The 26335-nt window shown below is 35.8% G+C and overlaps 16 protein-coding genes across 16 annotated transcripts; 6 read left to right on the forward strand and 10 right to left on the reverse strand.

The window, feature by feature from the left end:
- Nucleotides 1-455: 455 nt before the first annotated feature.
- Nucleotides 456-3278, forward strand: LHS1 (Hsp70 family chaperone; the record flags this gene model as incomplete). Its single annotated transcript, XM_020223667.1, has 1 exon — nt 456-3278. One exon carries the CDS (start codon nt 456-458, stop codon nt 3276-3278), a length of 2823 nt encoding a protein of 940 aa, XP_020075308.1.
- A 202-nt stretch (nt 3279-3480) lies between these two features.
- HYPBUDRAFT_153690 (uncharacterized protein) lies at nt 3481-5493 on the forward strand. The gene has a single exon (XM_020221674.1). The coding sequence runs from the start codon at nt 3548-3550 to the stop codon at nt 5450-5452; it is 1905 nt and encodes a 634-aa protein (XP_020075309.1). The 5' UTR covers nt 3481-3547; the 3' UTR covers nt 5453-5493.
- Nucleotides 5494-5513: 20 nt separating this feature from the next.
- On the reverse strand, nt 5514-6500 carry BUB2 (Bub2p; the record flags this gene model as incomplete). The annotated part of the gene is made up of 1 exon (XM_020219833.1): nt 5514-6500. The coding sequence occupies exon 1, from the start codon at nt 6471-6473 to the stop codon at nt 5514-5516; it is 960 nt and encodes a 319-aa protein (XP_020075310.1). The 5' UTR covers nt 6474-6500.
- A 188-nt stretch (nt 6501-6688) lies between these two features.
- On the forward strand, nt 6689-7016 carry HYPBUDRAFT_142685 (uncharacterized protein). The gene has a single exon (XM_020219834.1). It carries the CDS (start codon nt 6696-6698, stop codon nt 6975-6977), a length of 282 nt encoding a protein of 93 aa, XP_020075311.1. The 5' UTR covers nt 6689-6695; the 3' UTR covers nt 6978-7016.
- A 130-nt stretch (nt 7017-7146) lies between these two features.
- Nucleotides 7147-7611, reverse strand: NCB2 (negative cofactor 2 transcription regulator complex subunit; the record flags this gene model as incomplete). Its single annotated transcript, XM_020222355.1, has 1 exon — nt 7147-7611. One exon carries the CDS (start codon nt 7609-7611, stop codon nt 7147-7149), a length of 465 nt encoding a protein of 154 aa, XP_020075312.1.
- Nucleotides 7612-7839: 228 nt separating this feature from the next.
- Nucleotides 7840-8685, reverse strand: HYPBUDRAFT_112639 (putative hydrolase; the record flags this gene model as incomplete). Its single annotated transcript, XM_020218920.1, has 1 exon — nt 7840-8685. One exon carries the CDS (start codon nt 8683-8685, stop codon nt 7840-7842), a length of 846 nt encoding a protein of 281 aa, XP_020075313.1.
- Nucleotides 8686-8861: 176 nt separating this feature from the next.
- HYPBUDRAFT_111949 (uncharacterized protein) lies at nt 8862-9647 on the reverse strand (the record flags this gene model as incomplete). Its single annotated transcript, XM_020218866.1, has 1 exon — nt 8862-9647. One exon carries the CDS (start codon nt 9645-9647, stop codon nt 8862-8864), a length of 786 nt encoding a protein of 261 aa, XP_020075314.1.
- A 581-nt stretch (nt 9648-10228) lies between these two features.
- HYPBUDRAFT_150000 (glucose N-acetyltransferase) lies at nt 10229-11317 on the reverse strand (the record flags this gene model as incomplete). Its single annotated transcript, XM_020220243.1, has 1 exon — nt 10229-11317. The coding sequence occupies one exon, from the start codon at nt 11315-11317 to the stop codon at nt 10229-10231; it is 1089 nt and encodes a 362-aa protein (XP_020075315.1).
- Nucleotides 11318-11485: 168 nt separating this feature from the next.
- On the reverse strand, nt 11486-11954 carry HYPBUDRAFT_153693 (uncharacterized protein). The gene has a single exon (XM_020221675.1). It carries the CDS (start codon nt 11833-11835, stop codon nt 11608-11610), a length of 228 nt encoding a protein of 75 aa, XP_020075316.1. The 5' UTR covers nt 11836-11954; the 3' UTR covers nt 11486-11607.
- Nucleotides 11950-13415, forward strand: HYPBUDRAFT_153694 (enolase). Its single transcript, XM_020221676.1, has one exon. The coding sequence runs from the start codon at nt 12027-12029 to the stop codon at nt 13350-13352; it is 1326 nt and encodes a 441-aa protein (XP_020075317.1). The 5' UTR covers nt 11950-12026; the 3' UTR covers nt 13353-13415.
- Nucleotides 13416-13464: 49 nt separating this feature from the next.
- On the reverse strand, nt 13465-14580 carry HYPBUDRAFT_89226 (Six-hairpin glycosidase; the record flags this gene model as incomplete). Its single annotated transcript, XM_020223840.1, has 1 exon — nt 13465-14580. A coding segment is annotated over one exon (1116 nt), but the record flags the coding sequence as incomplete, so codon positions are not given.
- A 1103-nt stretch (nt 14581-15683) lies between these two features.
- HYPBUDRAFT_153695 (uncharacterized protein) lies at nt 15684-16613 on the forward strand. Its single transcript, XM_020221677.1, has one exon. It carries the CDS (start codon nt 15797-15799, stop codon nt 16574-16576), a length of 780 nt encoding a protein of 259 aa, XP_020075319.1. The 5' UTR covers nt 15684-15796; the 3' UTR covers nt 16577-16613.
- Nucleotides 16614-16803: 190 nt separating this feature from the next.
- On the reverse strand, nt 16804-18380 carry HYPBUDRAFT_153696 (Six-hairpin glycosidase). The gene has a single exon (XM_020221678.1). It carries the CDS (start codon nt 18329-18331, stop codon nt 16931-16933), a length of 1401 nt encoding a protein of 466 aa, XP_020075320.1. The 5' UTR covers nt 18332-18380; the 3' UTR covers nt 16804-16930.
- A 1668-nt stretch (nt 18381-20048) lies between these two features.
- Nucleotides 20049-21436, reverse strand: PGA52 (Pga52p; the record flags this gene model as incomplete). Its single annotated transcript, XM_020222356.1, has 2 exons — nt 20049-21130; nt 21355-21436. 2 exons carry the CDS (start codon nt 21434-21436, stop codon nt 20049-20051), a joined length of 1164 nt encoding a protein of 387 aa, XP_020075321.1.
- A 597-nt stretch (nt 21437-22033) lies between these two features.
- EMC9 (Emc9p) lies at nt 22034-24955 on the forward strand (the record flags this gene model as incomplete). The annotated part of the gene is made up of 1 exon (XM_020218854.1): nt 22034-24955. One exon carries the CDS (start codon nt 22034-22036, stop codon nt 24953-24955), a length of 2922 nt encoding a protein of 973 aa, XP_020075322.1.
- A 69-nt stretch (nt 24956-25024) lies between these two features.
- HYPBUDRAFT_153699 (uncharacterized protein) lies at nt 25025-25797 on the reverse strand. The gene has a single exon (XM_020221679.1). It carries the CDS (start codon nt 25759-25761, stop codon nt 25057-25059), a length of 705 nt encoding a protein of 234 aa, XP_020075323.1. The 5' UTR covers nt 25762-25797; the 3' UTR covers nt 25025-25056.
- Between the last annotated feature and the right edge of the window lie 538 nt (nt 25798-26335).

Below are 26335 nucleotides of genomic sequence, written 5' to 3' on the forward strand. Positions count from 1 at the left end.
TCTCAGGGATAGGGGATGCGGACTGGATCGCGGACTGGATCGCAAGAATCCGCTATCAGGGGGTCGGTACACCGCGGAGAGGCTGTATGACGATAAGCTCGTATATTGCTGTTCACAATCTGGGTATGGCAGACCGCTCTGGTGAGCCATGGTCACTGTAGCCTTTTGCAACATCAATGGGTATCTCGTAGAGTTGCAAATATACTTCAGTATTTGCAGCAAGAACCCGTTTTGGGGGTTTTTGTGGGTTCGTTATTATCTTGCGGTACGGAGGTGGGACGTTGATCTGATGTACGGGTTTGCCAGCGTGTTTTTCGGTGCGGGTCACGTGCTGATCTTGGGAAATTTTCAGTTGTTCGAGGAAGTTCCACTAGAAAACCAGTTTGACAACAAGATATAAGCTAGATTTCTCCTAAATTGACTAGAACTAAACCTTGAAAGTAAGTAGATAGATCATGAAGTTGCAGCTAGTGGTATTGCTGATACTTTGTGTGCTTAGCTCGGCATTTGGAGCCATTCTCGGGGTTGATTATGGACAACAATTCACCAAATCAGTCTTGTTGGCCCCGGGGATATCTTTTGAAATTGTCTTAACTGATGAAGGGAAGAGAAAAGATTTTTCAGGAATATCGTTGAGAGGATCATCTCCAGAGCTGGCTGAATTGGAACGTGTTTATGGGTCCCAGATTGGATCATTGTGTACTCGTTTCCCCCAGTCTTGTATAACTGGGATTAAACCTTTATTGGGTAAATCAATTAATGATCAAGTTACATTAGATTATTTATCGAACCATTTTGGGGTTAAATTATTGCCTGATGATTCGAGATCAAACGGGATCAAGTTTGATTTGGGTTTTGTTAATCAATCTTATCAATTTGTACCTGAAGAAATTATGGCAATGAATTTGAATGAAATCAAACAAAGAGCTTTAGGTGATCTTGATGCTAATCCTCATGCTCAGAGCATTGTGGAAGATATCACTGTTTCAGTATCTCCTTTTGCCACTCACGAAACCAAGCAATCTTATTTGGATGCTATCAAATTAGCTAATTTTTCAAATCCTTTAGGTTTGGTTGATGAAGGTACTGCAGTGGCTCTTAATTATTTATCTAATCGTAAATTTGATAAATCAGATTTTTCAAATCAAAAAATTTATAATCTTGTTTATGACGCTGGTGCTGGTTCCACCACCGCTACTTTATTTTCTTATAATGTCAGTTTTACCGGTAAAGTTACTCTTGAAATCGAAAGCATTGGTTATGATGAATCTTTTGGTGGTCAATTATTAACCCAATCCATTTATAATATCTTATATGAAAAATTCTTACAACAATTCAATATTAAAGATGCTGATGACGTATTACCTCCAAAAGTGGCTTCAAGATTACAAGAAACTGCCGAAAGGGCTAAGATCATTTTATCGGTTAATGCTGATTTCCAAGTCTCTTTGGAAAATTTCTATGATGATAAAGATTTTAAAACCGTTGTCACTCGTGAAGAATTCGAAGATATCAATTCCGATTTAATGTCTCGTTCTACTTCTCCAATATTAACTGCTTTACGCGATTGTCCTTCAGGTCCTAAATCAGTAAAAGACTTACAATCAGTCATTCTTAATGGGGGTTCCACCAGAGTTCCTTTTATTCAAAAACATTTATCTCAATTATTAGGCGATGATAAGATTTCTAAAACTGTTAATGCTGATGAATCTTGTGCATTGGGTACTACTTTAGAGGGTCTTAAATTGAAAACTCAATTAGAAAATCAAAAAGAAATTAAGCTTATCGAAAGATCGTTCCATAATTATGAAACTAGTATTGATAATATGGATTCTCAAACTATAGTTTTCAAATCTGGTGATGTTGCTGATAACTCAACTAAAGTCCCACTTGCTGATATGTCCGACAAAAGAGATGAACTTTCTGTTAACTTATACGAAGATGGCCATTTGATTAAAAGTTATGAATTCAAAGATTTACAAAAGAAAATTGAAAAATTCACCTGCTCTAAAAATTCAGATGATATCAAAGAAATCTCTGGGGTTTTCACCTTAGACCACAACAAAATGTTCGATTTAACTGATTTGTACATTGAATGTAAATCATCCGATAAACAAAGTGGGGGATTTTTCAAAAAATTATTGAGTAAAGATGGTGAAGACTCTCAAGCAACTGAAGATGAAGAAGCTAAGGAAACTGATTCACCTAAAAACGAAACTTCTTCTAACTCTACAATTACCAAGTCAAATACCAAGTCCAAACAACCAAAACCTCTTCGCATCCCTCTTGTGAAGCCAGCATACCCTCATGTGAAGCCTCTTTCTAGAACTACGAAGGACAGATTATTTTCTAAATTAGCTTATTTAAATGCTAAAGATGAAGAACGTATCATTTTAGATCATGTCAGAAATATCTTGGAAGGTCAATGCTACGAATTACGTTCTCATATTGAAGATAATGAAGAAGCCATCCTTAAGGAAATTTCAGAAAACGAATTAGAAGCTTATCAACAATTTGTTCGTGATACTATTGAATGGTTGGATTTTGATAGCGATAATGCTTCTTTGGAAGAACTTCGTGAAAAAATTAGGGAATTGAACCAAAATAAAAAGAAGTTAGATAGTTTCATTGAAATGAACCAAACTGATTTATCTCTTGACGGTTTCAAAAAATTATACGAAGAAGGTAGTAAAATTGTTATGCAAATCCAAAGTCATATGTTGGAATTTGGTAGCGAAGTAAGTGAGATTAGACAAAAATATGAAGGCGAAGGTTTCGCTTTCGATAAAGAGAATGATCGTATCAAATTACAACTATTATCAAAAGGTGATGAAAATAAAATGATGGCTTTAGACAAAAACTTAGCTTCCTATAGAGAAGATTTGACAGAAATCGGTGATTTAACTGGTAAAGAAAAGAAATTTAACAAATTGAGTAAATTCCAATTATACGAAAAATACGATGCTTTGGCACAAAAGATTGTCCAAATGCTAGCTGATGTCAAATCTATTGAAGAATCTCATAAAGCTAGAGTTGGTTTGTTCAATGCTAAATTCGAAAAATTATTAGCAAGAAAGAAGCAGAAAGAATACAGAGAAAAATTAAAGGAAGAAAAGAAGGCCAACACCAAAAAAGATGAGGAAGAACAAGAGGAAGCTGATTTCATTGAAGACGATGATATTGAAGAAGTCAATTCCCAAACTACTCAACAACAGTCTTCCGAATCTTCCACCGAAGGTGAAAAGTCTACCGAATCACCTGTTCATGATGAATTATGATCTTTCAAAATCTCTTATTATTTCACTAATTTCTGCTGCTTGTAGTAGAGATTGATCTCATTGTAACCTATTTAATAATAGACTAATTCACTTTAGCTTCTTGTAGATATTAGACATTGATTTTATTTGCAACTATTACGTTTTTGAAGGAGGTACTGCCTAATGAGAAGAGATTGAACTAGAAAAAAAAAAAAATTGTAGCGAAAAACAAGCTCGAAAACTCCATCTCATCTACAAAGAGTCGTATAACAACAAAGCTAGCCATCAACATGAGTAATCGTATGCCTGAAGACTTTTCGAGAAGTGAAGATAGAAGAGAGTTTACTAACAATATGAAACCAGCTCAACCCTCATCTTCGGGTACATATAATCGAGATAATTACCAAGATGAACGTCATCGTTATTCAAATCAACGAGTTATTGCTCGTGAGAGGCCGTCTGGTGCTTCCAATGATCGTGATTTTCAAGACCGTCGTTTAGAATCAAGACGCAGTGGAATGGATAGATACGACAAGTATCAACCTAGAGACAGTCGTGGAGGTGAACGAGATAGATATGGAAGTCGACATCAATATGACAATTATAGACCCAGAAATGATACTCGTGGAAGAGGACCTCCAAGAGAAAGACAAGGTCAACAGGACTATAATAGAAATGATCAAGGATCCCAATCCTCATCACAGCCATATAAAAGGCCAGAGAATAATGGTTTGCCTAGTGGTAAACCTGAATACACAACCAATATCAATGTAACTTTTCATAAAGATTTGGATGCAGGCCTTAGTAAAGAAGAATTGATATCTAAATATGACAAGAAATTGAGATCAGTGATACGATACCCAACCCTTGAACATATTGAAGTAATTGGGTCTAAGTGGGGGATCAAACCAAAAGGATTCGAAAACGTTACTGCTCAGAGAGCAAAATTGTCTGGATTATTCCCATTACCAGGGTATCCAAGACCGGTTGATTTCACTAAGTTAGAAGGTGTTGTGAGAGATAGGTTAAGCAACGAAAATGATATTTTGAATGACTCATCAAAAATTGATCCGATTGATAGTAGGAATGCCTCTATTTTAATTATTAGAAATATCAATTTTAGCAAGATTGATTATTTGAAAGTTGTTGAATTTCTTAATAAATTCTTAAATAAAGTTGATTGTGATGAAACATCGATGTCCAATAATATCGAGTCCAAAAGAATGACCACTGATGATCGTAATATGATAATTGAATTCAAAAATAATACGTGTGCCACCATAGCATATTCATTGAAGGGAATGGAATTGAGTAGTGCTGAATTCGCTATCACCGAGCATAAAAATGAAGATGAAGAACAGCCAGAAGCATATGAAGATAAAATCGATGAAACTAAGTTTGTTCTTGATATTGTAAGACCTGGAGAATACGTTGTTCAATGTCTTTCCCCATATAAAGAAATTAAAGAGGATGAAGTTGAAGATAAAGTAATTGACAGTCCACGTAAGTTCACATTAATTTTGCCTGATTCAACTGACGAGTCTAAGCTAGTTGATGCACTTAGAGAAATAGCTCCAATTAAAGGATTCCAATTTTTAAGAGAAATAGGCAGTAAGGATCCATTGGGTATTGCATTTGTTGAATTCTACCTTGATCCTCAAGAATACTCTCGTACCATTAAAGGGCTTCCAATATTAGATAAATTGCTTGCGCAGGTGAATGAATTATCCATAGTGACGAGAGCATTTTACTCCTGTTTAACAACTAATGAGAAAGGAGAAGCTCAGAAAACTAGTATTCAAGATTGTCCAATTGATTTCCATACATTACAAGGATTAGTTAGGAACGAGTTTGTTACTACTCATCCAAAACTGAGAGTTATTCAATTACTTAATATTGTAACTGCCAAAGATTTAGTCGATGATGAGAATTTTAATTTCATTAAGCAAGATATTTTGCAAGAGGTCAGTAAACTCGGGAAAATCAAGTCGATCAAGATACCAAGACCTGCTAATGATTATACCCCTGGGATAGTTCAATTTAGTCAACCAGGTTTAGGAAAGATCTATCTTGAATTTGAAGAAGAAGAAATTGCATTGAATGCGATTATGAATTTAGCAGGTAGAAGTTATAATGATCGAACCTTACTATGTGCATTTTACGATTATGATGATTTTAAAAATGGGTTACTATAATTAAAAAATAAATAAATAATACACATATATAATAATACAAGAAGAGAAGAAAAAAAACCAATTATTTATTTTCTAATTGGAATAATTTAAGTTCATTAGGGACATTAGGATCAAAACCGTGTCTAACAATCAAACCGTATAAAGATTTAGGTAATTCAGGAATAAAACTCAAGCTTAATTTAATAATTTCAGTATCCTCTAAAAGAGGGAAATTTCTTAAAACTTTCATTGGCTGAGGAGAGTTTAATAGAATAGATCTATTCATGATTAATTGAGCCACCACAAATAAAATATTCATATGAGTACCATAAGCAAGTAAGAAATCCCATAATTTTAAAACTGAAGATAACGGAGGAGTACAAGCACATAAGGTTAATACTGACGGGAAAGCATAAATTTCTGCTTTTAAAAATTTTGAATCTAGATAATCACTTAAGACTGGATCGATGATTTTCAAGGCAATGTCAACTAAATTCAACCCAGTATGAACCCCATCTAGATTAGGAGTAACGTATAAAGGAATTTGAGTTGTTATTAAATTATGTAAGATTGAAAAAGCGTGAGGTTCACTTTTATGACAAGTGTAAGCAATCGGAGCCAATAGGACGTTCAAACCTTGGACATAACCGACCTTATTATTGGTTGATATGGCTATAGCAGATAAAATTCTTATCAAAGAATCTTCTTCTACTTTCAGATGGAAAGTTTGATCGTGCATTAGGGTTCTAAAAGTATCATTTTTGATTTTTTGATATATTTCATGAGTAAGTTTATTGGGTACTTGATGAATGAGTTTCAAGTACTGGGAAGTGGTGTAAACCGGTACTTTACAGAGAATCGACCAAATATAGCTTCTATAAGGGCATTGATCATATCCTGGAGGTATACTTAGACCTTCTATAAGAATCATATACCGTAGCTGGGACAAGCTATTGTCGAGGAAAAGTTGCGGAGCCCCTATGAACTGTTCTATCGAGTCCTTCTTCCGTCCCTTGACTTGGTTTCTTAGTGGTGATGACATTATCAACTAATAAAATAAGTAAAGAAGTAGTTGTTAAAACGATTTTTCAACATTAGTCCCTTCTGTATGAAAAGTAAACACGGCCCAACCTGCAAATCTCCGCAACCTGCAAACCGCTCGGGCACGAAACTGCAATTTGTTTCAATCTGCAAAAACTCCCAAAGAGAAAACAAATCAAAAAAATGAAATAATCAAAGAACAACTAATAGTTGAATCGACAGGATGTTTGGATTAGGAAAGTTGCTATATATAATAATACTCAGTGTTAATGGGATAGCTGTGTTGAGCGAGGATCGCTTTCTCAATAGAATTGGATGGAGCACCCAGAACAATGGGCCCAGTGGAGAACAGTACCAACAGTTTATGACTGGAGTCAATCAAAACGATAATCAAACGATAAAAACCCGATTAATTAATTTAATTGGAGCAATAAGAACCTTGTTGAGAGTGCCGTTAATTGCCATTAACGTGATTATCATTTTATATGAACTCATTTTAGGTTAAAACAGCATATATAGTATCTTTTTTTGTACATTAGAATATAATAATACCATTAGTTTATGTTAATTGTAGAATACAATGGGTCTATAAAACAAGGATTCATGGGTTTTGAATACAAAATAGAAAAGATAGAAATAAAAGTCATCAACATAATAATATACAAATAGAAAATTTAAATTTCCAGTTTAATTTCTTGTTTAACATCACCTTCTTCACTAGTTGAATTATTTTGTAAACGAGCTCTTGATTTTTTAAATAATTCTTCTTGTTGTTTTAATAATTCTTCTTCTGAAAGTCCGGAGTTTTGAAATTTATTATTTTTTTTCTCTTTACCCTTTAATAATTCTTTATGTTCATCTAATACTTTATTAATTATTTCTAAATAATTATGAAATCCCAATTCTTCTAATGCTTTTATGACATGGTCTGATGCAATTGTTCTTTTGGCTTCCTTTTCGGCAATATCATTCAGTTGGGTTGATAATATCATAATAAACTCAATACTCAATTCGGTGATCGCCTCTCGCGCATCCTTGGATATCGCAATGTCCTTGGGCAAGATCTCCCCAATAATCTTCTGCACCGTGGCCTTGGGAAGTGATAAATCTTCTCCTCCTCCTGTAGAATACTCCGACATGTTAAAATTGCATCCAAATCTACTCAAACTGCTTTTTCCCTGAGAAGATTTGAACGGGTTTTTATAATTGGCTTCTGTTCTCATCTCGCGCTGGGGGCACCAGCCGCGCAGTGTGCAGGAATTACGCAAGCAGTAGGAGGTGGTCGGTACACACACGCCGCCGGTAAAAAAAAAAACCACAACAAACACCCATACACCATATGCTTTGCTAGGTGTACCTATATCCATTCACTGAATGAACAGTAACACCTCCTGAACAAACTGGTCCTTGCGTTCGCTGACTAGCCAGTGGCCACAGTCAAAGTCGCGTACCTGGAAGTGGGAGAAGTAGCGCGGGAAGTCGTTTTGGATGTGCTGGTCGGTGACAAAGCCCGAGTGCAATCCTCGAAGGACGAGAGTTGCAGCTTTTGATTTGGCGTGCAATTGGGGCCAGTTGCCCATGTTTTCGAGTAGACTGTGTTGTTGTAGAGGGATCACGGGGATTTGGAAGCGTAACGGTGGTTTTGCCATTTTAGAAAGGGCGTGGTGCTGACTGTGATGATGGGGAGGAAGCAGGGACTGTTTGAGATTAGATGCAAGGAATACCCGGGTAAGTTTATCAGGAACGTAATCTTTCAAGACGGCATCGATTTGTTTTAGCTGGTCTTTGGTGCTGAGGTTTTTGGTTAGTGATTTTTGCATTTGTTCTACTTGCACCATTCCCTCCAAGTATTGGGCGAACTCAGCAGGCAATGGCTGATTGACCGGGCTGTTATCAATCACAATGAGCTTATGGACCAAATCGGGTCTGAGCAATGCAACTAGCATGGCGGTTTTGGCGCCCATGGAATGTCCAGCGAGGATGAATTGATTTTGCGGAGCGTGGTTCTCGAGGTAGGTGATGACATCCATGGCTAAGGAGTGGTAATCGTGCGGTAAGGCATGGGGAGAGCCCCCATGATTACGGAGGTCCAAGCAGTGGATGGTCCGCGGATCGTGGTGAATGATTGAATTGGCGGAAGAGGTCCAGTTTTTGGCGTTACCAAACAAACCGTGAAGGAAAACGATTGGGGTTTTACCATTGCGAGTTCCCATGATTCTCGAATGGAGGGCCACCACTGGCTTGACCTCGACACTCGACTTATGCCGGCGGGTTATTATCGGTGTTCTTATGAGTGTTCTTATTGGTGTTGGAACTTTCATTAAAGAAGAAGTAGAAGAAAAGTGTGCGAAATCTACAGAGTGGGTAACATAAAATGTGTATTAGAAAATTAATGTTTATCATCATCAATCAAATCATCCAAATACATTGAAGGAATGGTTTTTCTATTTGATCTTGGGACTGCCAAACCTTGATTAGAAGGAGAAGTAGGAGCGTTTTGTGGTTGGGATGCAGCATTTAATGAGTACTCACTATTGTTAGTATCATTATTAATATATAAACTTGGATATAATTGAGAGTGTCTATTTGTAGCTGGGGATGGATTAGCTAAATTGGAAGTAGAACCACCTAAAAGAGACAAGTTGGAAGTGGACCCACCACCATAATGAGAAGAACGAACTCTTTTATGGGTCATTACTTCGGCAGTTGGCGAAATGAACATTTTAGTTAAATCATGTTTTGAAGTAGCATGACCCGTTTCACTCGCATAAATGGTTGAAGTATCGCCAACTTGAGAACCACCGCCCATATTTGAAGTTTGGTGTTGGGATAAAAGGGGTAATTTAGCCACTGACAGTTGATATTCACTATTCATATTTAAATTACTGGTTGAGGTTGGAGTTATACCGTAAGCTGTATTATTATTACTTTGATATTTTTCAAAAATTTTTTTATCACCAGCTAATGATTTCTTAGCTAATGATGAGGCTTTAATTGATTTAATTAAATAAAATAATACAAACGCAATAAGCATGGCTCCCACAATAGCCCCAAATGCAATGAAAACGGTCCCATTAGGATTGACTTCTCTGATAATATATGGATTATTATCATTTGGTGGTACGGAAATCGGTGGTGTAGAAACACTTTCTGAACTGGATGAAATAGTTGGCATATCATCATCTCTCTTATAAATAAGAGTAGATGGCGTAAACGCTGTTATATGCTCCATCTTGTCAATAATAAATGATTATACTGATGTTATACTGACGTTATACTGACGTTAGACTGACGTTAGACTGACGTTATACTGACGTTATACTGATGTTATACTTATAATATACTTATAATATAAAAATTTGTGATGTGGTCTTTCAGTAACGAAAAGTAATAACTTTTTTCTTCGTTTTTTTTAGATCTGCTTGATTTTGTATGATTTTTAATTTTAGATTTTGTTGTTCTTCTCAAATTGTTTATTTACCTCTTTGACGCCTTTCCCACGGTAAACTTGACATCCAAACCTGATAAGTTGGCAACCAATGAAATTTCCCGGTTTATAACTAGAACAAACTGAACAAATCGACCAAATTGAATAATTAATGAATCGACCCACTGGAAATCAAAACAAATCAATTATTACCTGAAACAGAACGAGGGTTTTGCAAGCCTTTTTTTTACAAAGAGATGAAACGTGTGGTGTATGGGGGTGTTTGTGTATTTACGGGTGTTTATTGTATCACGTGCTCCGGTTTGCAACTATTTAATCCAGTGCTTTTGCTGGAGAGAGAAGAACGCCCGGTGGATCCAGGTCCAGTGGTGGAGGAGGTCACAGTCGACGAGGACAAGACTGCCGCTGGCAGGGTTGCAGGAGATCCAGGGGCCCATTTCGTCCGGGTGCAATAGCCACGGTTTGGGGATGGGGGCATTGGAAAAGTGAATTAGCTTGATTTTTTGTAGTATTTCACCAGAGTTCCACCGAGTACTGGACGGACTGGAGGAGAAGTACCGGGAGTGGTCCAGCTGTTTGAATTCTCCAGAAAGCACTCCGTAGACTGAGTGGTTTAGTAAACCGATTTTAAGACCATTTAATTTCCATTGGTCATCGAGGTACCGGTTAATGATTTCCATATCGTAGTCATCGGGGCGGAACAAGCGGTTTCGGTGGTTCCAGCTCCACAGCCAAGGGTTATTCACATAACGCATTATTTCATTGAAAATTCTGGGGTTTGGTCGGGCGTAAATGACATGAGAAGCAAAGAAATTGGCCCGATTGTCTAATTTGGCCTGGTAGAGGTCCTGGGACGAGGGTTGTATCCAGTATGCTCGGGGCATTGCAATATCAACTTGGAGTCCAAAGAGTTCGTCTAGATTGGTGGGATGATATACCAATTCGTGTTTGTTCGTGGTGGCATTGATCAAGAGTGAATCCGAATCAAAATAAACAATCTCCGAGTACTGGGTAAGATTGAAAATATACAACTTTGTAAATGAGTCGTCCCATTCTGGTTGATTCAGTTTTGTTCTTTGCAATAGGTCAACTCCATTCATGGTGATATTATATTTTTCTGCATTTGGTTTGAATTTCCCGATATTCAATTCTTTATTGAATAATACAACCAAGTTGGCCACTTGGGTATTGGATTCACGTAAATTGATGAAATTCATCATGGCCAAATTCAAATATTCTTTATTGGTAGCGTATTGAACGTACGCTGTTTCATTATATCGGCAGTTCTCTCTACTGGGTTCTATATACAACTTTGGTGGTTTACCACCTTCTCCCAACTGGGTGATGCAGAAGTATACTATCAACACCACCACTAGCTTAATCTCCCAATATTTCATCACTGGTGGTTGTTCTTTTCATGTGGTTCAAATATTATCTTTTCATCCTTCTGATCCGCCCGAATAAGCCTTGTCTATATTTAACATGCATACTTATACTACTATAAAGCCCGATATCGTCCCCATCTTTCTTATGTCTTTCTTATATTCATATATGCATATATAAGTATATACGTATATGCTTATACGTATACTTATACGTATACTTATCCATATACTCATATACTTATCTATCAAACACCTTTTGCAATAAGATCAACCGTTGACGGAACAAGGGAAGTAACGGCTGGTCACGTGACCGACGGCCAACCCTCCAGAAAAGTTCCGGGGTGTTTCTGGCAGATTCGGTCTACGGGATGCTGGCCAGTTCCGGGGCTCGAAAAAAAGGTTGCAACCTTGGGGTTATTACCAGAATTTGATTCGTCAATTGGCTTGAAATGAACAAAGATTATGTAGAAGAAAATGGAATTGTTTAGAAAACCGATGCAATTGTAGTAGCATTGCACGACGAGAACCATTTGGTCTTGAAAGGAAAGCTTTGAAAGTGCAGAAAACCGAAAAAAATTGTGGATAACGTGCAAATTTCCAACTACAGCAATCAAACTTTCCCCTTTCCCAAATTATATAAATATACTCGGTAATCCTTTAAATCGATTAAACTAATTTCAGTTATAATAGATAATAATATATTATTTTAGTTTGATTGAAAATGCCAATTGAAAAAGTTCATGCCCGTTATGTCTACGATTCTCGTGGTAATCCAACTGTAGAAGTTGATTTAACCACTGAAGATGGTTTATTCAGAAGTATTGTTCCATCGGGGGCTTCCACTGGTGCTTCAGAAGCAATTGAATTGAGAGATGGGGATAAATCAAAATGGTTAGGTAAAGGGGTCACTAAGGCCGTTGCTAACGTTAATGATATTATTGCCCCTGCATTAATCAAATCAGGTATTGATGTAACTGATCAAGGAAAAATTGATCAATTCTTATTAGATTTAGATGGTACTCCAAATAAACAAAAATTGGGGGCTAATGCTCTTTTAGGGGTTTCTTTAGCTGCTGCTAAAGCCGGTGCTGCTGCCAAAAAGGTTCCATTATATAAATATATTGCTTCTATTTCTGGTTCTAAGCAAGAACCTTATGTTTTGCCAGTTCCTTTCCAAAATGTCTTGAATGGTGGATCTCATGCTGGTGGTTCTTTGGCTTTCCAAGAATTCATGATTGTTCCAACTGGATTCGATAGCTTTTCCGAAGCTTTAAGAGTTGGTTCTGAAGTTTACCATGCTTTGAAAGGTTTGGCTAAAAAAAAATATGGTCAATCTGCCGGTAATGTTGGTGACGAAGGTGGGGTTGCTCCAAATATTGAAACTGCAGAAGAAGCTCTTGATTTGATTGTTGATGCAATTGATCAAGCTGGCTATAAAGGTTCCGTTAGTATTGCTCTTGATGTTGCATCTTCAGAATTTTACAAAGATGGTAAATATGATTTAGACTTTAAAAATCCAAATTCTGATAAATCTAAATGGTTAACTGGTGAACAATTGGCTACTGAATATGAACTGTTGATTGAAAAATACCCAATTGTTTCTATCGAAGATCCTTTTGCTGAAGATGACTGGGATGCTTGGGTTAAATTATATCCAAAATTATCTAATAAAATTCAAATTGTTGGTGATGATTTAACTGTCACCAATCCAATTTTCATCAAAAAGGCTATCGAAAAGAAGGCTGCTAATGCCTTGTTATTAAAAGTTAACCAAATTGGTACTTTAACCGAATCAATCAATGCTGCCAAACTTTCTTTCAGCGATGATTGGGGGGTTATGGTTTCTCACAGATCTGGGGAAACCGAAGATACCTTCATTGCCGATTTGGTTGTTGGTTTAAGAACTGGTCAAATCAAAACCGGTGCTCCTGCTAGATCTGAAAGATTGGCTAAATTGAATCAAATCTTGAGAATTGAAGAAGAATTAGGTGGTCCAGGTAAATATATTTACGCTGGTTCAAAATTCCATACTGCTCAACTTTTGTAATCGTTATATATATTACGTGAATGATCAAATAAAATTTTTATACATTTTTATTATAAAAGGGTATTATTTTGTAAAAAATTCTATAGAATGCAATTCAAAGTTTCAGAGTAGCGTATAGTATTTGAGCAATTGAAGCATTATCCATGAAGGACTTTTTAATTTTAGTACTTGATCCAGGACAATAATTATTGTCACCACTAAAACTATCACCACCCCCAGTATATGCTTTACTATATCTTGAAAACATTGATTGAGTACTTGAATCAATCAGTCCAAAATACATATTTAAATCATTTGGATCTTGTAAATAATTATAAATATAATTAGCCTGTCTTAGAACTTCGGAAGTATATGATTCAAAATCTGAATCCAGGTTTATTATATCACTGAATCCCATGAAAAGCAAATGTTCATATTGTAATTGATTATTCCAAAGACCATTACCATCATAAAATGCACCATTTTTATTGGTTGCAGCATCTGCTAATTCGGTTGCTTGATTCTTATAATAACTATTACCAGTGTCTTTATATAAATATGCTAAAGTACTTAAAGCACATCCAACGGTATAAGATAATTTCCCCTTATTAACATCACTATAATCAGATTGACTTAAACCATCATAAAATAATTTATCACTTGGGTCTTGTAAATATTGGAACATGAAATCCATATTTTTTTGTGCATATTCAATTAATGAATCGTCATTTGTTATTTCATGTAATCTTACCGCAGCTAATGCAGCTTCCACCGTAGAAATAGATGCAATATAATCAGCTTGGTATTGCCAGATCACACCACCATTAATGGTTTGATTTTGAAGGAAATTCATGATATATTTAGCAGCTTCGAGGTATTGTTGATTTTGAGTTTGTTGATAAGCATCAATGAAGACCCAAGCTATTTGAGCATTATCGTCAGTATAAATATCGGTATTTTTTGCAGTTGAAGCTGAAAATACTTTCAATTGACTGTTCTGATAATCATTTATATTATTTATAATTGATCCAATTTTGGAATTATCTTGTAATAAAACACTAGCACGACCAATAACTGCTTGGTTCCAAAGGGAAGGTTCGTCATAAGAAGCACCTCCACAAATATCATCATTACTATTAAAGGCATTTTCAGAAGACAGCCAAAATCTTTGCCAGATCTCATTTGTAGTATCGCTAAATCCTGAGCTTACGTCACTTAAAAGTTTACTTGAGGAAAATGAAGTAGAAGTTGAATCTGATTGATCGAACGATGCACTGGAAGCGGTATAAGTCCCTTGGGAAGATGATGAAGGTTGGTATATGTCTTGGGCCCCAGTGTCAGTGGCAGATGAGAATATAGCTTGGGTAGAGGTTGGGGTTGAGGCCTGAGTTGAAGTTTGGGAAATTTGATAATCTGAAGCAGTTGCAAACTGGGAATTTCCAGTAGCTTGTGCCTGTGAAGTGGTTTGTGCTTGTGAAGACGAATCGTTTAAGCCAAAGAGTGAAGAAAGAATGTCTCTCCAGCCTCGACCTGAAGATCCGCTACTCAGACTTGCTGCTTGTGTAGTAGCTGCTTGTGTAGTAGCTGCTTGTGTAGTAGCTGCTTGTGTAGTAGCTGCTTGTGTAGTAGCTGATTGGGCTTGTGCGTCCTCATTATATCCAAGAGCATTTGCAGTAGCAGTGGATGTTGCAGCTGCATTAACTGGGTCATCTATGACAGTAGTAGTATGCATTATTCTGGTAACGGTAACTATAACTCTTTTATCTAGAGGTAATGCGTCCACCAACTGATTAGTAGCAATAGCCACTAATATCAAACTCTTCAAATTCATATTATTTGGTATATGGAGAAGAAATCATCAGCTTGATCACTACGGGCAAATCTAAATATATATATATATATATATTTCAGAAGATGTTTCGACACAGATCGAAAATTACCTTAAAGGAACGATTCTGATGTGAAAAAATTATCTCCAACTGAAAAGTACCGATAAGGTAATAAGAATAAGGTCTCGACATAATAAGATGACTTCCTATAAGAGTTTGTTGTTAAGGAAAATTCAAACTTTACAGACGCAACCTTAATTTGATGCCGATACAATACAATCACGAAACGCCAACGCTGACTTGCAAGCATCCAATGAGTATGAATGATGCATTCAAGCTTGCTAATTCTAATGTCTCTTAACAACCCAAGCTGTTGCAAATTCTTCACATTCAAATCACACTGCCTAAATAGGAAGTTTAATTGAGAGCTGTAACAAAAATGAATCAGTTTGATAGTGCGGAGTGTGCGTGCACCAAAGGCTCACTGAAAAATTCTCAATTACCCTAAAAAGTTAATGAAAGATACCAACTCCTGCTGCTGAAAGGTATCGAGAAGATCCGAGTTGGCAAATCAGGTAATTCCCAAGTTGGCCCCTCCCCTTGCACTCCTCTTTGTGAATTGAGTCGCCGAGAAGAATGGTTAAAAGCTATTGGAAACACCCCCTTTTCAAGAATCCTTCGAAATGGCTTACTATAGAAAGAAGTCATGCTTCTAACTTGTACCAGAACAACCCCACCGAGTACTATGATCCCAAGGGCTTGGAAGGGAATCCATTTGCTCTCGGGTTACTGCAGATTGTTGAGAATACCACTACTTCGGCTACATTGAATACGTTAATACCAATTGAAGTACAACCCAATAAGGCTGATCTTGATCCTCAGATTCTGCAAAAAGATAAAAAATGGTATATTTTACCATTTATTCAACCAATAACTGAGCAAATTTCTAGAAGAGAATGTTTAAATTCGAATATTGGACACATTCCAAATAATCGCCAATTAGTACAAAATGTAATTAAAAAGCAATCCCATCGACAATATTTACCAGAAAGATTTAGATTTGACTCTTTTAATACGTCAAGTCTGCGTAAACCAATAATGACATCAAGTTTTTCCGACTCAGTACAAGACGAATTGAAGTATTGGATTAACAAACTAATGGCCAATGCCCAAATAGAGCCGGTGACTGACGATGAAAGTCAAATTAATGGATTAATAATTGAATACCCCGTTAGTAAACCTAATTATATAACAAATATCGAATACGTTGATGGGAAACCACATATTCAGTTAGGTGATCTAATAGATTGCCCCCAGAATACTAGTTTTTTCCTACCGTTCACAAAAAACACTGATCTTTGTTATTTCATCATCAGCTTATGTGATTATAATCAGAATACGCGAATTGATCGCTGAATCAAACTTTGTGATCTTAATTAGCTTTTATCTCTTTTAATGAATAATAATGACTCCTTGTAAATTTTGACGAATTATTGTATTCCCCTAACTGCACCGTTAGTATTCAACCATGTGTCTGAGCATTGTTGCACAGAAAACAGGTGCTGGTTAAAAGATGCAAAAAAAAAAAGATGGAACAAAAAAAAAGTGATGCAAAAATTACGTTTTACTTCAATTCTAAAAGACCCAGGCTTGTTTATTAGAAGAGCTCATGCATCCAGCGCATGATCGATATATAAAAAGAAAACAACGTGAAACCGAAAAAGAGAAGAGTTGAATAACCGAGTAGAATAAACTTTTAAAGTATTTGCTCTAAATTTCGCTAGCAACTCTGCTAGCTTGATAGAAAATTTGAGTTAAACTACCAAAATCGAGTAAATCAGTAACGTCAGTGCATTTTTTACTGATGGCACCGTCTTTATGCTTATCGTATAAGTACCTTGCTTCTCTAACGACCAAATTCTTAATGGCAGAATAAGCACTTTGCTCATAAGAACCACTTGGGTTTGAATCTTCGATCAAATCAACCAAACCAACAAATAATAAGTGGGAGTATCTGATTTGATCGTTGATATGACCATCGGAGAAGAATTGAGTGTTCAATTGACCACCTCCCATGAATCTAACTGCTAATTCAACAGCATAAGATTTCCAATTTTGAGAACCATCATGTTTTTGTAAGATAGTTAAAGTAGAAATAGCAACACCAATGGTATATGTTAATTTACCTTTATTTAAAGTGCCGGAGTCCCCACTTATACCATCATAAATGAACTTATCATTTGTATCTAATAAATTTTCTAATGTCCAAGTAGTACAGTATTTAGCAAAATCTAAATAATCATTGTTGTAAGTAACTTCAAACAATCTAGCAGCTGCGAGTCCTGCTTCTAAGGTTGAGATCGAGGCAATATAATCTCCATTAACACTCCATAAAACCCCTCCGTTTTTTTTATCTTTATAACTTTCAATGTACGACATTAAGCTTCTGGCTTTATTTAAGCCATCAAAAATTGAATTTTTATAAGCATCGATAAATACCCATAATACTTGAGCATCATCATCAATATAAATATCATTATCTTTACCGGTAGAAGCAGAATAACCATCGGCGTCATTTGATTTATATTGACTCAAAGCGTTCATTACTTTTTTAATTTGATCTCTATTCCCACCATCACTAACTGCTTTACCAGCAACGGCAACATTCCAAACTACTGGAGTATCTGTATTATCACAATTAAGATTGAAATTCGACAGATCAGAATTCCAAAAATCACCTAATAATTGAGATGTTAAAGTTTCATAAACATCACCTGGATCAACAGTTGGATCAGAAGTGCTAACTGATTTGATCGAAGTTGTCCAGGAACCTAAATCGATCAGACCACTAGTAGCGGCACCTTTCAGGCTATTGTTGGCGGCACCAGTAACTGAGGCAGCAGATTGGGATTGGCCAGCCGAGGCAGAAGGCTCTGATCCTGAAGATTCAGAACCTTTGGCAGAGCCTGGAGTTCCAAGACTACCTAAAGCAGAAAGAGCATTTTGAAGAGAGTTTGAAAGTTTATAAACTTGGGGATCTAAGTTGATATCTCTTTTGGCAACAATTGGAGCACCCAAGGGAACCGGGATCTCTTCAATCTTCTTACTAACGGGACCTGCTAACACGGAAGACGCAATCAACGAAGTCAAGACTGTTTTACTAAATAACATTCTTGATATTGATCTATAAAAAAAAAAAAAAAGAAAGAAAGAAAGAAATTAATTAAGAATTGAAAGACTTTTATAACAATCTAAGACTCGAGGACGGAGAAGGCAGACGAACCGTCGAGTCTTTATATTGAACAATTCCCTACAAAGAAGTATGATAACCCTAAATAAATATAGTTTAAAAGAAAAAGAAAAGACAAAAAAGTAAGAATAGCCCATGATTTGAGGCAAGGAAAAGAAAAGAGAATAGCAAATGTACGTAGCAGAGACTGAATCCAAAGGCTCAGTAATGTGCTTCGACAATAGACTCTAAAGATGTAAACCAGTCATAGGTTAAACACGAAACCAGTAGGAAATCTAGCGAAATTGCACCAAAAAACAAAAAAAAAAATTATTGCGAGCCATGAAACCATTTAAGTTAAAACACACGATTATTGTTCATATTCTAATTGGAAAAAAATAAAGCTGGAAAGATGTAGAAAAAGGACCGGATTGGATGGTGCGACAAGCTATTGCTCAGTTAGTTGTGTTGTTCTTCTGTTGTTCTATTATTTTTCCAGTGAAGGGCCTTCTTCAAACAATAGGGTTCTATTAAAAAATAATCAGAGTTCACCAACTCCATTACTTCATTAGGGGCCAAGATAACGAAAAGATTGGCAGCAACTGATCTTTACAATAAGTACCAACGAGGTCCTGGTCTTGAGGTAGCGAACCAGAGTATCAAAATACCATGAAACCTCATCGCCCCAATACATGGATACCTTGACACCTTGGTAAATCCCCCGGGCATTCCCTTGACGAATGCCTGGATACCTGCTACACACCCTGATACCTTCATGATCCCTTCTGATGGTGCTGATGAGTGCTTGATGAGGTCCCTGCATTGGGAATAGGCTCAGATTTTGCATCCCTTTCCAGAATTTTTTGTGGTGACTTTTCTTTGTTAGTGAGGTTTTGCTGCACTATTAGCAAAATTTCAGATCTTCACAAGGAAAGGCACCTTGTAACAATAGATTCATGCTATTCATAGAATATTCCCGGGGTATTCATTAGCCATTCATTAGGGTTATACCAGCATGTTTCCTATGGATTATACAGTGTAGACACTTGGTAGGGGAGACGAGATCAATATCGAGGCCCAAAGGGCATTGAAGCAGCTCACTGCCTCCCACCGGCCAATGGGTTAACCCGGTGGTAAGTTGACCCGAATACCCGTGTGGAAGAACTTACATTTATGATTTGTCTTAGGGCAAGTAGGTTTAGCTAATGTTCTGTGCATGTTTGTCATATCAAAATTAGCAAATCGTGTTTCATTTAGGAAATAAGGATTGCTGTGACATCCAAGCCAATTTTGTTATATTCTATTATGGAAAGCTAAAGCACTTTCCCGGAAGGTCAATTACTGAAACAATTAAAAACAAACTATTGAGATAAAGTTTAATTGGTTTACTAAGTTATCAGACTAAACGAAATAGTTGGACTAGTGAAATAGGAAATGGAATACTGCTAGGATGTTCGAATAAGGAGGAAAAACTCCTTTTCTACAAGCATGCACATCGCTAGTATAAGCAAGTAATATATGTGAGTTAGGCTCATGTTATTATGGTATTGTTCTAATCAAGTACAAAATCACTGGTGTTTGGGTTGTTTGAGGGCTGGTTGCGAAATAAGTTGATGTGCTTATATACTTACAAAGACGGAGGAAAAACAGAACGTAGATTTAAAGGATTAATAAACTAGCAAGCATTACTAAGAAACAAGTGAAATAGCTGTTGTCCGTCTTAGGGGCTAAACTATTTTTCGTGATAGAATTAGACACACTTTTCAATTCATCAGTGACAGAATTGCCAGCTTTATTTATCCAAGAATTAACATCACTAGCACTAATGGTTTGATTGAAAAAAGTCAGATTGGATAACCATACTATTGCATTACCCGAGTTGTCGAAGGCAACTCCTCCCACCATGGTGTTATTCAAGTCTCTTTCCATGTGTCCATAGGCAGCCAATCCGGTTTCAATATATCCAGTACCTTGATAATCATGAATGGTTGAATATAAATGAGTTGATTCAGTATTATTCAAAATCTCGAAAATATCAAACTCTCCACATCCACTTGACCAACACGAACAATTGGTATTAGATGGATACTGTGAGGTTCTAGGAATAGATGCATGTAATAGCCAAATTGCTGGCATGTTCCAATTACTTACATCACCTTTTTTAATCTTTGTTTCTTGCGGCATTCGAAACTCAAATAGAAACATCTTGATGGTTCCATAATGTCCATGGAAAGCAGGAATTCCTTCTCGATAGTACCCACAATCTCCACTGAGTTTAGAACTACCGCAACTAACGTTTGACATGATCACATATTCCTCATTTGAATCAATAAGGGTGTCTTCTGCTAGGGTGGTCGACCCATCAGCTTCGCTGACCCCATCGGAATCGGCGTACGTCAATGCTTTCCCAAGGCAGCTTGAATTCCTACCGGCTTTAGTTAAAAACGTAACGTTTTCCCTAGTTTGCAGAGATGCATCATAATAAGCCAATCTTTCCCATGAAGATGAATCGTTATTATTATACTCGTAATTATCAGAAACATAATAAGCAAAACGATTCAATACTAATGGTCCCCGGAAATGTACACTCAATTCTTCATTCAATGGTGCATTGGTTCCAGAAAACGTTACTTTATCACTACTCACTTCACATGAGCATTCATCGCTATATAAATCACTGAATTTTTCCACTTGATTATAAGTTCCTGTAAATCCTAAATTTTCAAATTCAATAACCAGAACTTCTTCCGAGTCAGACGTGGCCGTTGATGATGATGATGATGATGAATGGGATACTTGATTCGAGTCGGGGTTCGAGTTTTGGTTGGGATTGGTTCTCTGGCCCCCGGCCCCGTCTCTTTTAATTCTGGCACTCACTACGGAGATCGTTAACAATAACGCTAATACTTTCATTACTTGCAATACCTTTGCTCTCATCCTCTACAAATTGTCCCTGTATTTATACTCTTATCCATTGAAATTGGGTGACAAGGCGTGGTGTCGTCCCACTTCATGACTTCCCGGCTTACTCTGCCCTTATGTTTCATTGTTACCTTGTATTTAGCTACCTGGTGTCCCATCTAGGGATACCATGATAGATAAGCCCCCCTGTTCTATAATTATCTTTTGCCCATTTTTCCCCCGTTTTACAGCACTTCTCATATATTTCCTTCTATATCTTCTCACATATATGGCTACGTCCCAATATCGATACCGGTGTCTATACATCGTGAGCAGAACCCTGTAAGATCAGTCGTGTGCTTGAGTGCATGCCATCGCCAAAATCACAAACCAGTTCAACCGGTTTTCCGGACTTCTACGTGGTCGATGGACCTGAAGTCTCGCTGTGTTGACTCCCACATCGTCCAGCAGCTAGTGATACAAGCACAGGAGCCGAAATCAATGGAGTTTAATGAAATTTTAGTACTGAAGAAAAACCCCATGCAAAAGAGAAAAAAAAAAAACTGAAAAAAACGAAAAAAAAAACTGAAAAAAAAAAAAAAATCCATCACAATACAAAAATGTCAAAGACAGAAAAACTGAGAACGTTAGAAAATTCAGAAAATTTTCCTATTGCTTCATTTCTTTACAAAAAGGTGTACGTTCCAGGTGTTTTGTTGAAGGGTGAATCTCCAGCGGAACAAATGAAAAGTCATCCCCATCACCCTCATCGCTCGAATGGGAATGGAATCGGGAGTGGGAATGGTGTTGGCAATGGTTATACAAATGCAAGTACGAATGCAAATACGAATCTTAACTCAAGAAGTTTAAACGGGAACAGATTGAGATCGGGACTGAAGCAGAGAAGCTCTTCTTTGGACTCGACGTCTTCTACAACATCATCGAATTCATCATTGAACTCTGGTGACGGCAAAAACCAATCTTTTGAAAACAGTTATCCGGATCAATCGCATCATTTGCATCATCCTCATCAAACCATTTCATCAACCACCATCCTTCCGCCTTCCTCCATAAGGGACATCATTGCCTTGATCTTTGTACTTTTGGCATTACCAGAAATCTTATCCTGTATTATTCTTACTACGTATATACTTTCTGGTTCGTCACGTTCATTTGGTGGTCGTCTCATTGCTAAACACCTTTTGTTAAGAGACTCCTCCTTAAACTTATTTAATGAACATAATACAAACTCAAATTATAAGAGCAAGTTGATTCTGTTTTTCTTGAAAAGCTCAAGTATTCATACTTTGATTTTGGGAGTTTTCCATTATGTTTTCCCAAAGAAATTCTTTCAATACTTAATCATTTTAGCCAAATCTATCATGGCTCTGGAATTGATTGGAGCAAGCTCGTCCAGTTCAACTACAATCACTTCAATAACATCGACATCTTCGTCTGGTTTGACCACCACCACTACAACAACAACTATAAATAATGGACAATCACAACCACAATCACAATCGCAATCACAGTCACTTCCTTCTCCTTCAAATCAACAAATCAACCAACAAGGAATGAAAAAATTGACAAATCTTCCCAAAACGAATCATGAAAATAATTATTTCAGTACTCACATCTTGAATTCAATCATTTGCTTCATTTCAGTAGTTTATATCAATTATATCATCCAAGAATGGATTGTATCATTTGATTTCATCTATTTGAAAAAATTGGCTCACAACTTATTCATCATTTTCCAATCTTACCTTTCAAATTCTTCTTCTTCAAATTTTTCTTCAAACCTTAATAACGACTTGTACGATTCATCAATTCATTTTAACCATGGGATTCTAAATAAAATTAGTTCCCCTTTTCATATCACTCATAATCATTCTTTAAATCAATCTTCATCAAATTTCATGAATAAATTTATCCTTTATCTTTCAGTGAAATACCTACAATTATCAGATCCATCAATCCATTATCTTTCAACAATTTTACGTAAATGTTCCTTTTTGATTAATAATTTCTATTGGTTATTATGTATCCATGTTATAAGTTTAACCTTCACTCCTTTACTAAACAAAATCATTGTTTTGAAAGATTATTCGAAAACTTTAGATCATTTATCAAGTTTAACTCCTAATGTTCCCTTAGATTTCCGTAATAAAGCAAATTCATCAAATATTATAAATCATCCAGCCGATTCAAGTAATGATCCAATCATCGTTAATGTTGAACAAAATGATTTAATATCAACTACCCTGGCAAATGATATTTATGAAATTAATGTAAATCCTAAAATTTCAAAATCAAATTTAACCAGTTTTAAAATTAATAAATTAACTTCTGTTGCTGCTAATAATTTTGAAACTTTTTGTGTTATGCCTTTTACCAATAAAGTATCAAATTTTTTAAATTTAAAATATACTAATAATAATAAATTTACAAATTTAATTGATAATTCTAATTCAAGTCAAAAAAGATTGAATTCTAATCCTTCCACTATGATTGTTGATAAAGATTTAGTAAGTGTTATTTCGGTTCAACCATTTTGGTCACTTTTAGCTTCTGCTAAAATTATGTTTAAGAATCCAAGTTTGTTCGCTGGTGAATCAACTAAATTTAAGAATAATGGAGGAAAATTTTTCAATCAAAATTTAAATAATTTAGAATTAATTAAATTCTCAACCATATTAATTGATGATACTAAAGTTATTTTCCAAGCTTTGGATTTAGAGAAATTTAGATTAGTTTATTCAAAGTCAATTGGATTCGAAATTATTGTCAATGGTGTTTCTTGGCCATACGTTGAAATTTATGATTCAATGAATGAGGAAACAGAAAACGAATGTTCTTATATTTGTATTTATGGTTTAACTCCTTTATTTCAATACGAAATTGATATATATTATAAAACGGAATCAGAATCACTCAACTTCTTGTCACATTCTTTGGTTAATACAATTAGCGGGAGTAGTCAAACTGTTTTAAATAAGTCACCGGAGATTACCTCTTTGATGACTTTACAATCAAGTTTAATCTCAGCTATTGATAATTTGAATAATTTAAAATCTAAATTCAAAAAGACTAAGAAAGATGAAAATAAAAAAAACTCTGATTTGAAAAAAGATATTGATAATTTGAAAAATAAAATTGATAAGTACAATACAAAACAATCAAATCATTCAAATAGAAGTCAAGGAAAATTAAAAGGTTTACAACATTGGGTTTTACACATTGAAGAAGAAATTGCTTCATTAACTTCCGAACTAAATAATTCAAGCAATTTTAAAAATGACCTGGTTCATCAATTCAAAATTGAAGAATCTAAATACATTGATGAAATCAAAGTCTTAGAAGCATTCATCAATGAATACGATTCCAAAATTGGCGAGATGAAAAATCAACTAAAAGCTATTGATTTGGAATTGCAACTGATTATAATGAAGAATAAAAAACTTAAGAATAAAGAAAATTTAAGGATTGAAGAGATTAACAAAATTAATTCAGAAATTAAATTATTGAAAAAAAATGGAGTTTTGGGTAAAATTAATAAACGAAGTAAAAAAATTGAAGAAAAATTTGAGAATACCTTACCTAAGATCATTCAAGCAACTACTGATATTCGAAAGGAATTTGAAGAGTCTGTTAAAAATGAATAAAAATTTCATGATTTTAATACTTATATCTATAGATATATATATATGAATGTACATACGTCTATTTATTTACAAGAAATGCCCATGATAATGTAAATGCAAGTCTAATCCCTTAAGGAAGCACCAACTTTATGGAATCCTCGATCGTAATATAACAAACCTCCAGTTTTTGATGTTTGTTGAGAATATTTAGCATTCGGATTTAATATTTGTAGAACATTAACAACCCATATTTCATGGTTGTCGACCTCGAAAACTTGTTTCTTATTGCATACAAACACTCTTTCCAGCTCCTTCAATATCGGTATTTCAACTTCCTCATTCACTTTATGCATTATGAAGTCATTACTATCAATTTTGGTAAATGGGGTTGTCATCTCGTGAAATATTGAACCGTCATCATTAACTTTTGGTTTTGTATCAAAGTGCCTTGGATCTCTCTTAATTCCACTAGCAAATGTCCTACCTAACAAAGCAGCTTTAGGGCTTGGAGGTAGCATATGGAGTGCCAAATATCCGTCGTTTTCATGTAAAGATTTTGAAGTATACGAAGGTAGATGTAGGTTGAATTGAAGCAAAGGATTTGGATACACAGAAAGTGAGCACACCGATGATAACGTCATTCCGTGAAGGCTATTCAATCCTTTCTTTGGCTCGCAGCCTGCCGTAAGTATCATGGCCGGTGAACATATCCGAGACATGGTTACCTTGAACTCATCTTGGAATTGTGTCGAATTCAATCTTTTCAGTTGCCAGAACTGTTTATGGTGTATCAATCTGGTACTAAGTATATTCTTTTTACCAAACATTGTCTTCCTGTACTTACTTGGACCGATACGTCTTGCTATATGCTTAGAATATCCTTCAAGTTTCGACTTTTTGACGTCTTTCTAAGGTTTTTTGGAGTTTTTTCATTTGAAAAAAAAAAAAAACGGTTGCAATGATAAAACCTCCGTACACCTTATACCCCATTATAAATACATTCTCTCTTCCCATTAGTCAGGACTGGAGGTGATATGACGAGCAGTATACATGTTTAGCTGTTAGTGTACTTGTAAAAAGCTGCTTGGCTGTTTATAAGAGGTTACTTTTACTCGTCTTCAAATTGACTGCAATTTCGAGCACAAATCATACAAAATTGCCAAAAACCTGGGTAAAAATAGACAAAAACACTCTACAAACAACGTCAGACTTCCCTGTATTAATTCCAAGTATCTTCGGATCTCTATCCTCTAATTCAAGCTGCCAAAGCTGCTATTTCAGCACCGTTTTCGTATTTGAATTAACTTCACTAACAAATCAAAAACAAAAACGAAAAAAACCTGTGTGCAGGAACTATTTTGCAAAAACAAAATAAAATAAACAAAAACAACCCCATGATCA

This window comes from Hyphopichia burtonii (genome assembly GCF_001661395.1).
Source record: "Hyphopichia burtonii NRRL Y-1933 unplaced genomic scaffold HYPBUscaffold_6, whole genome shotgun sequence".
Taxonomy (NCBI): Eukaryota; Fungi; Ascomycota; class Pichiomycetes; order Serinales; family Debaryomycetaceae; genus Hyphopichia; species Hyphopichia burtonii.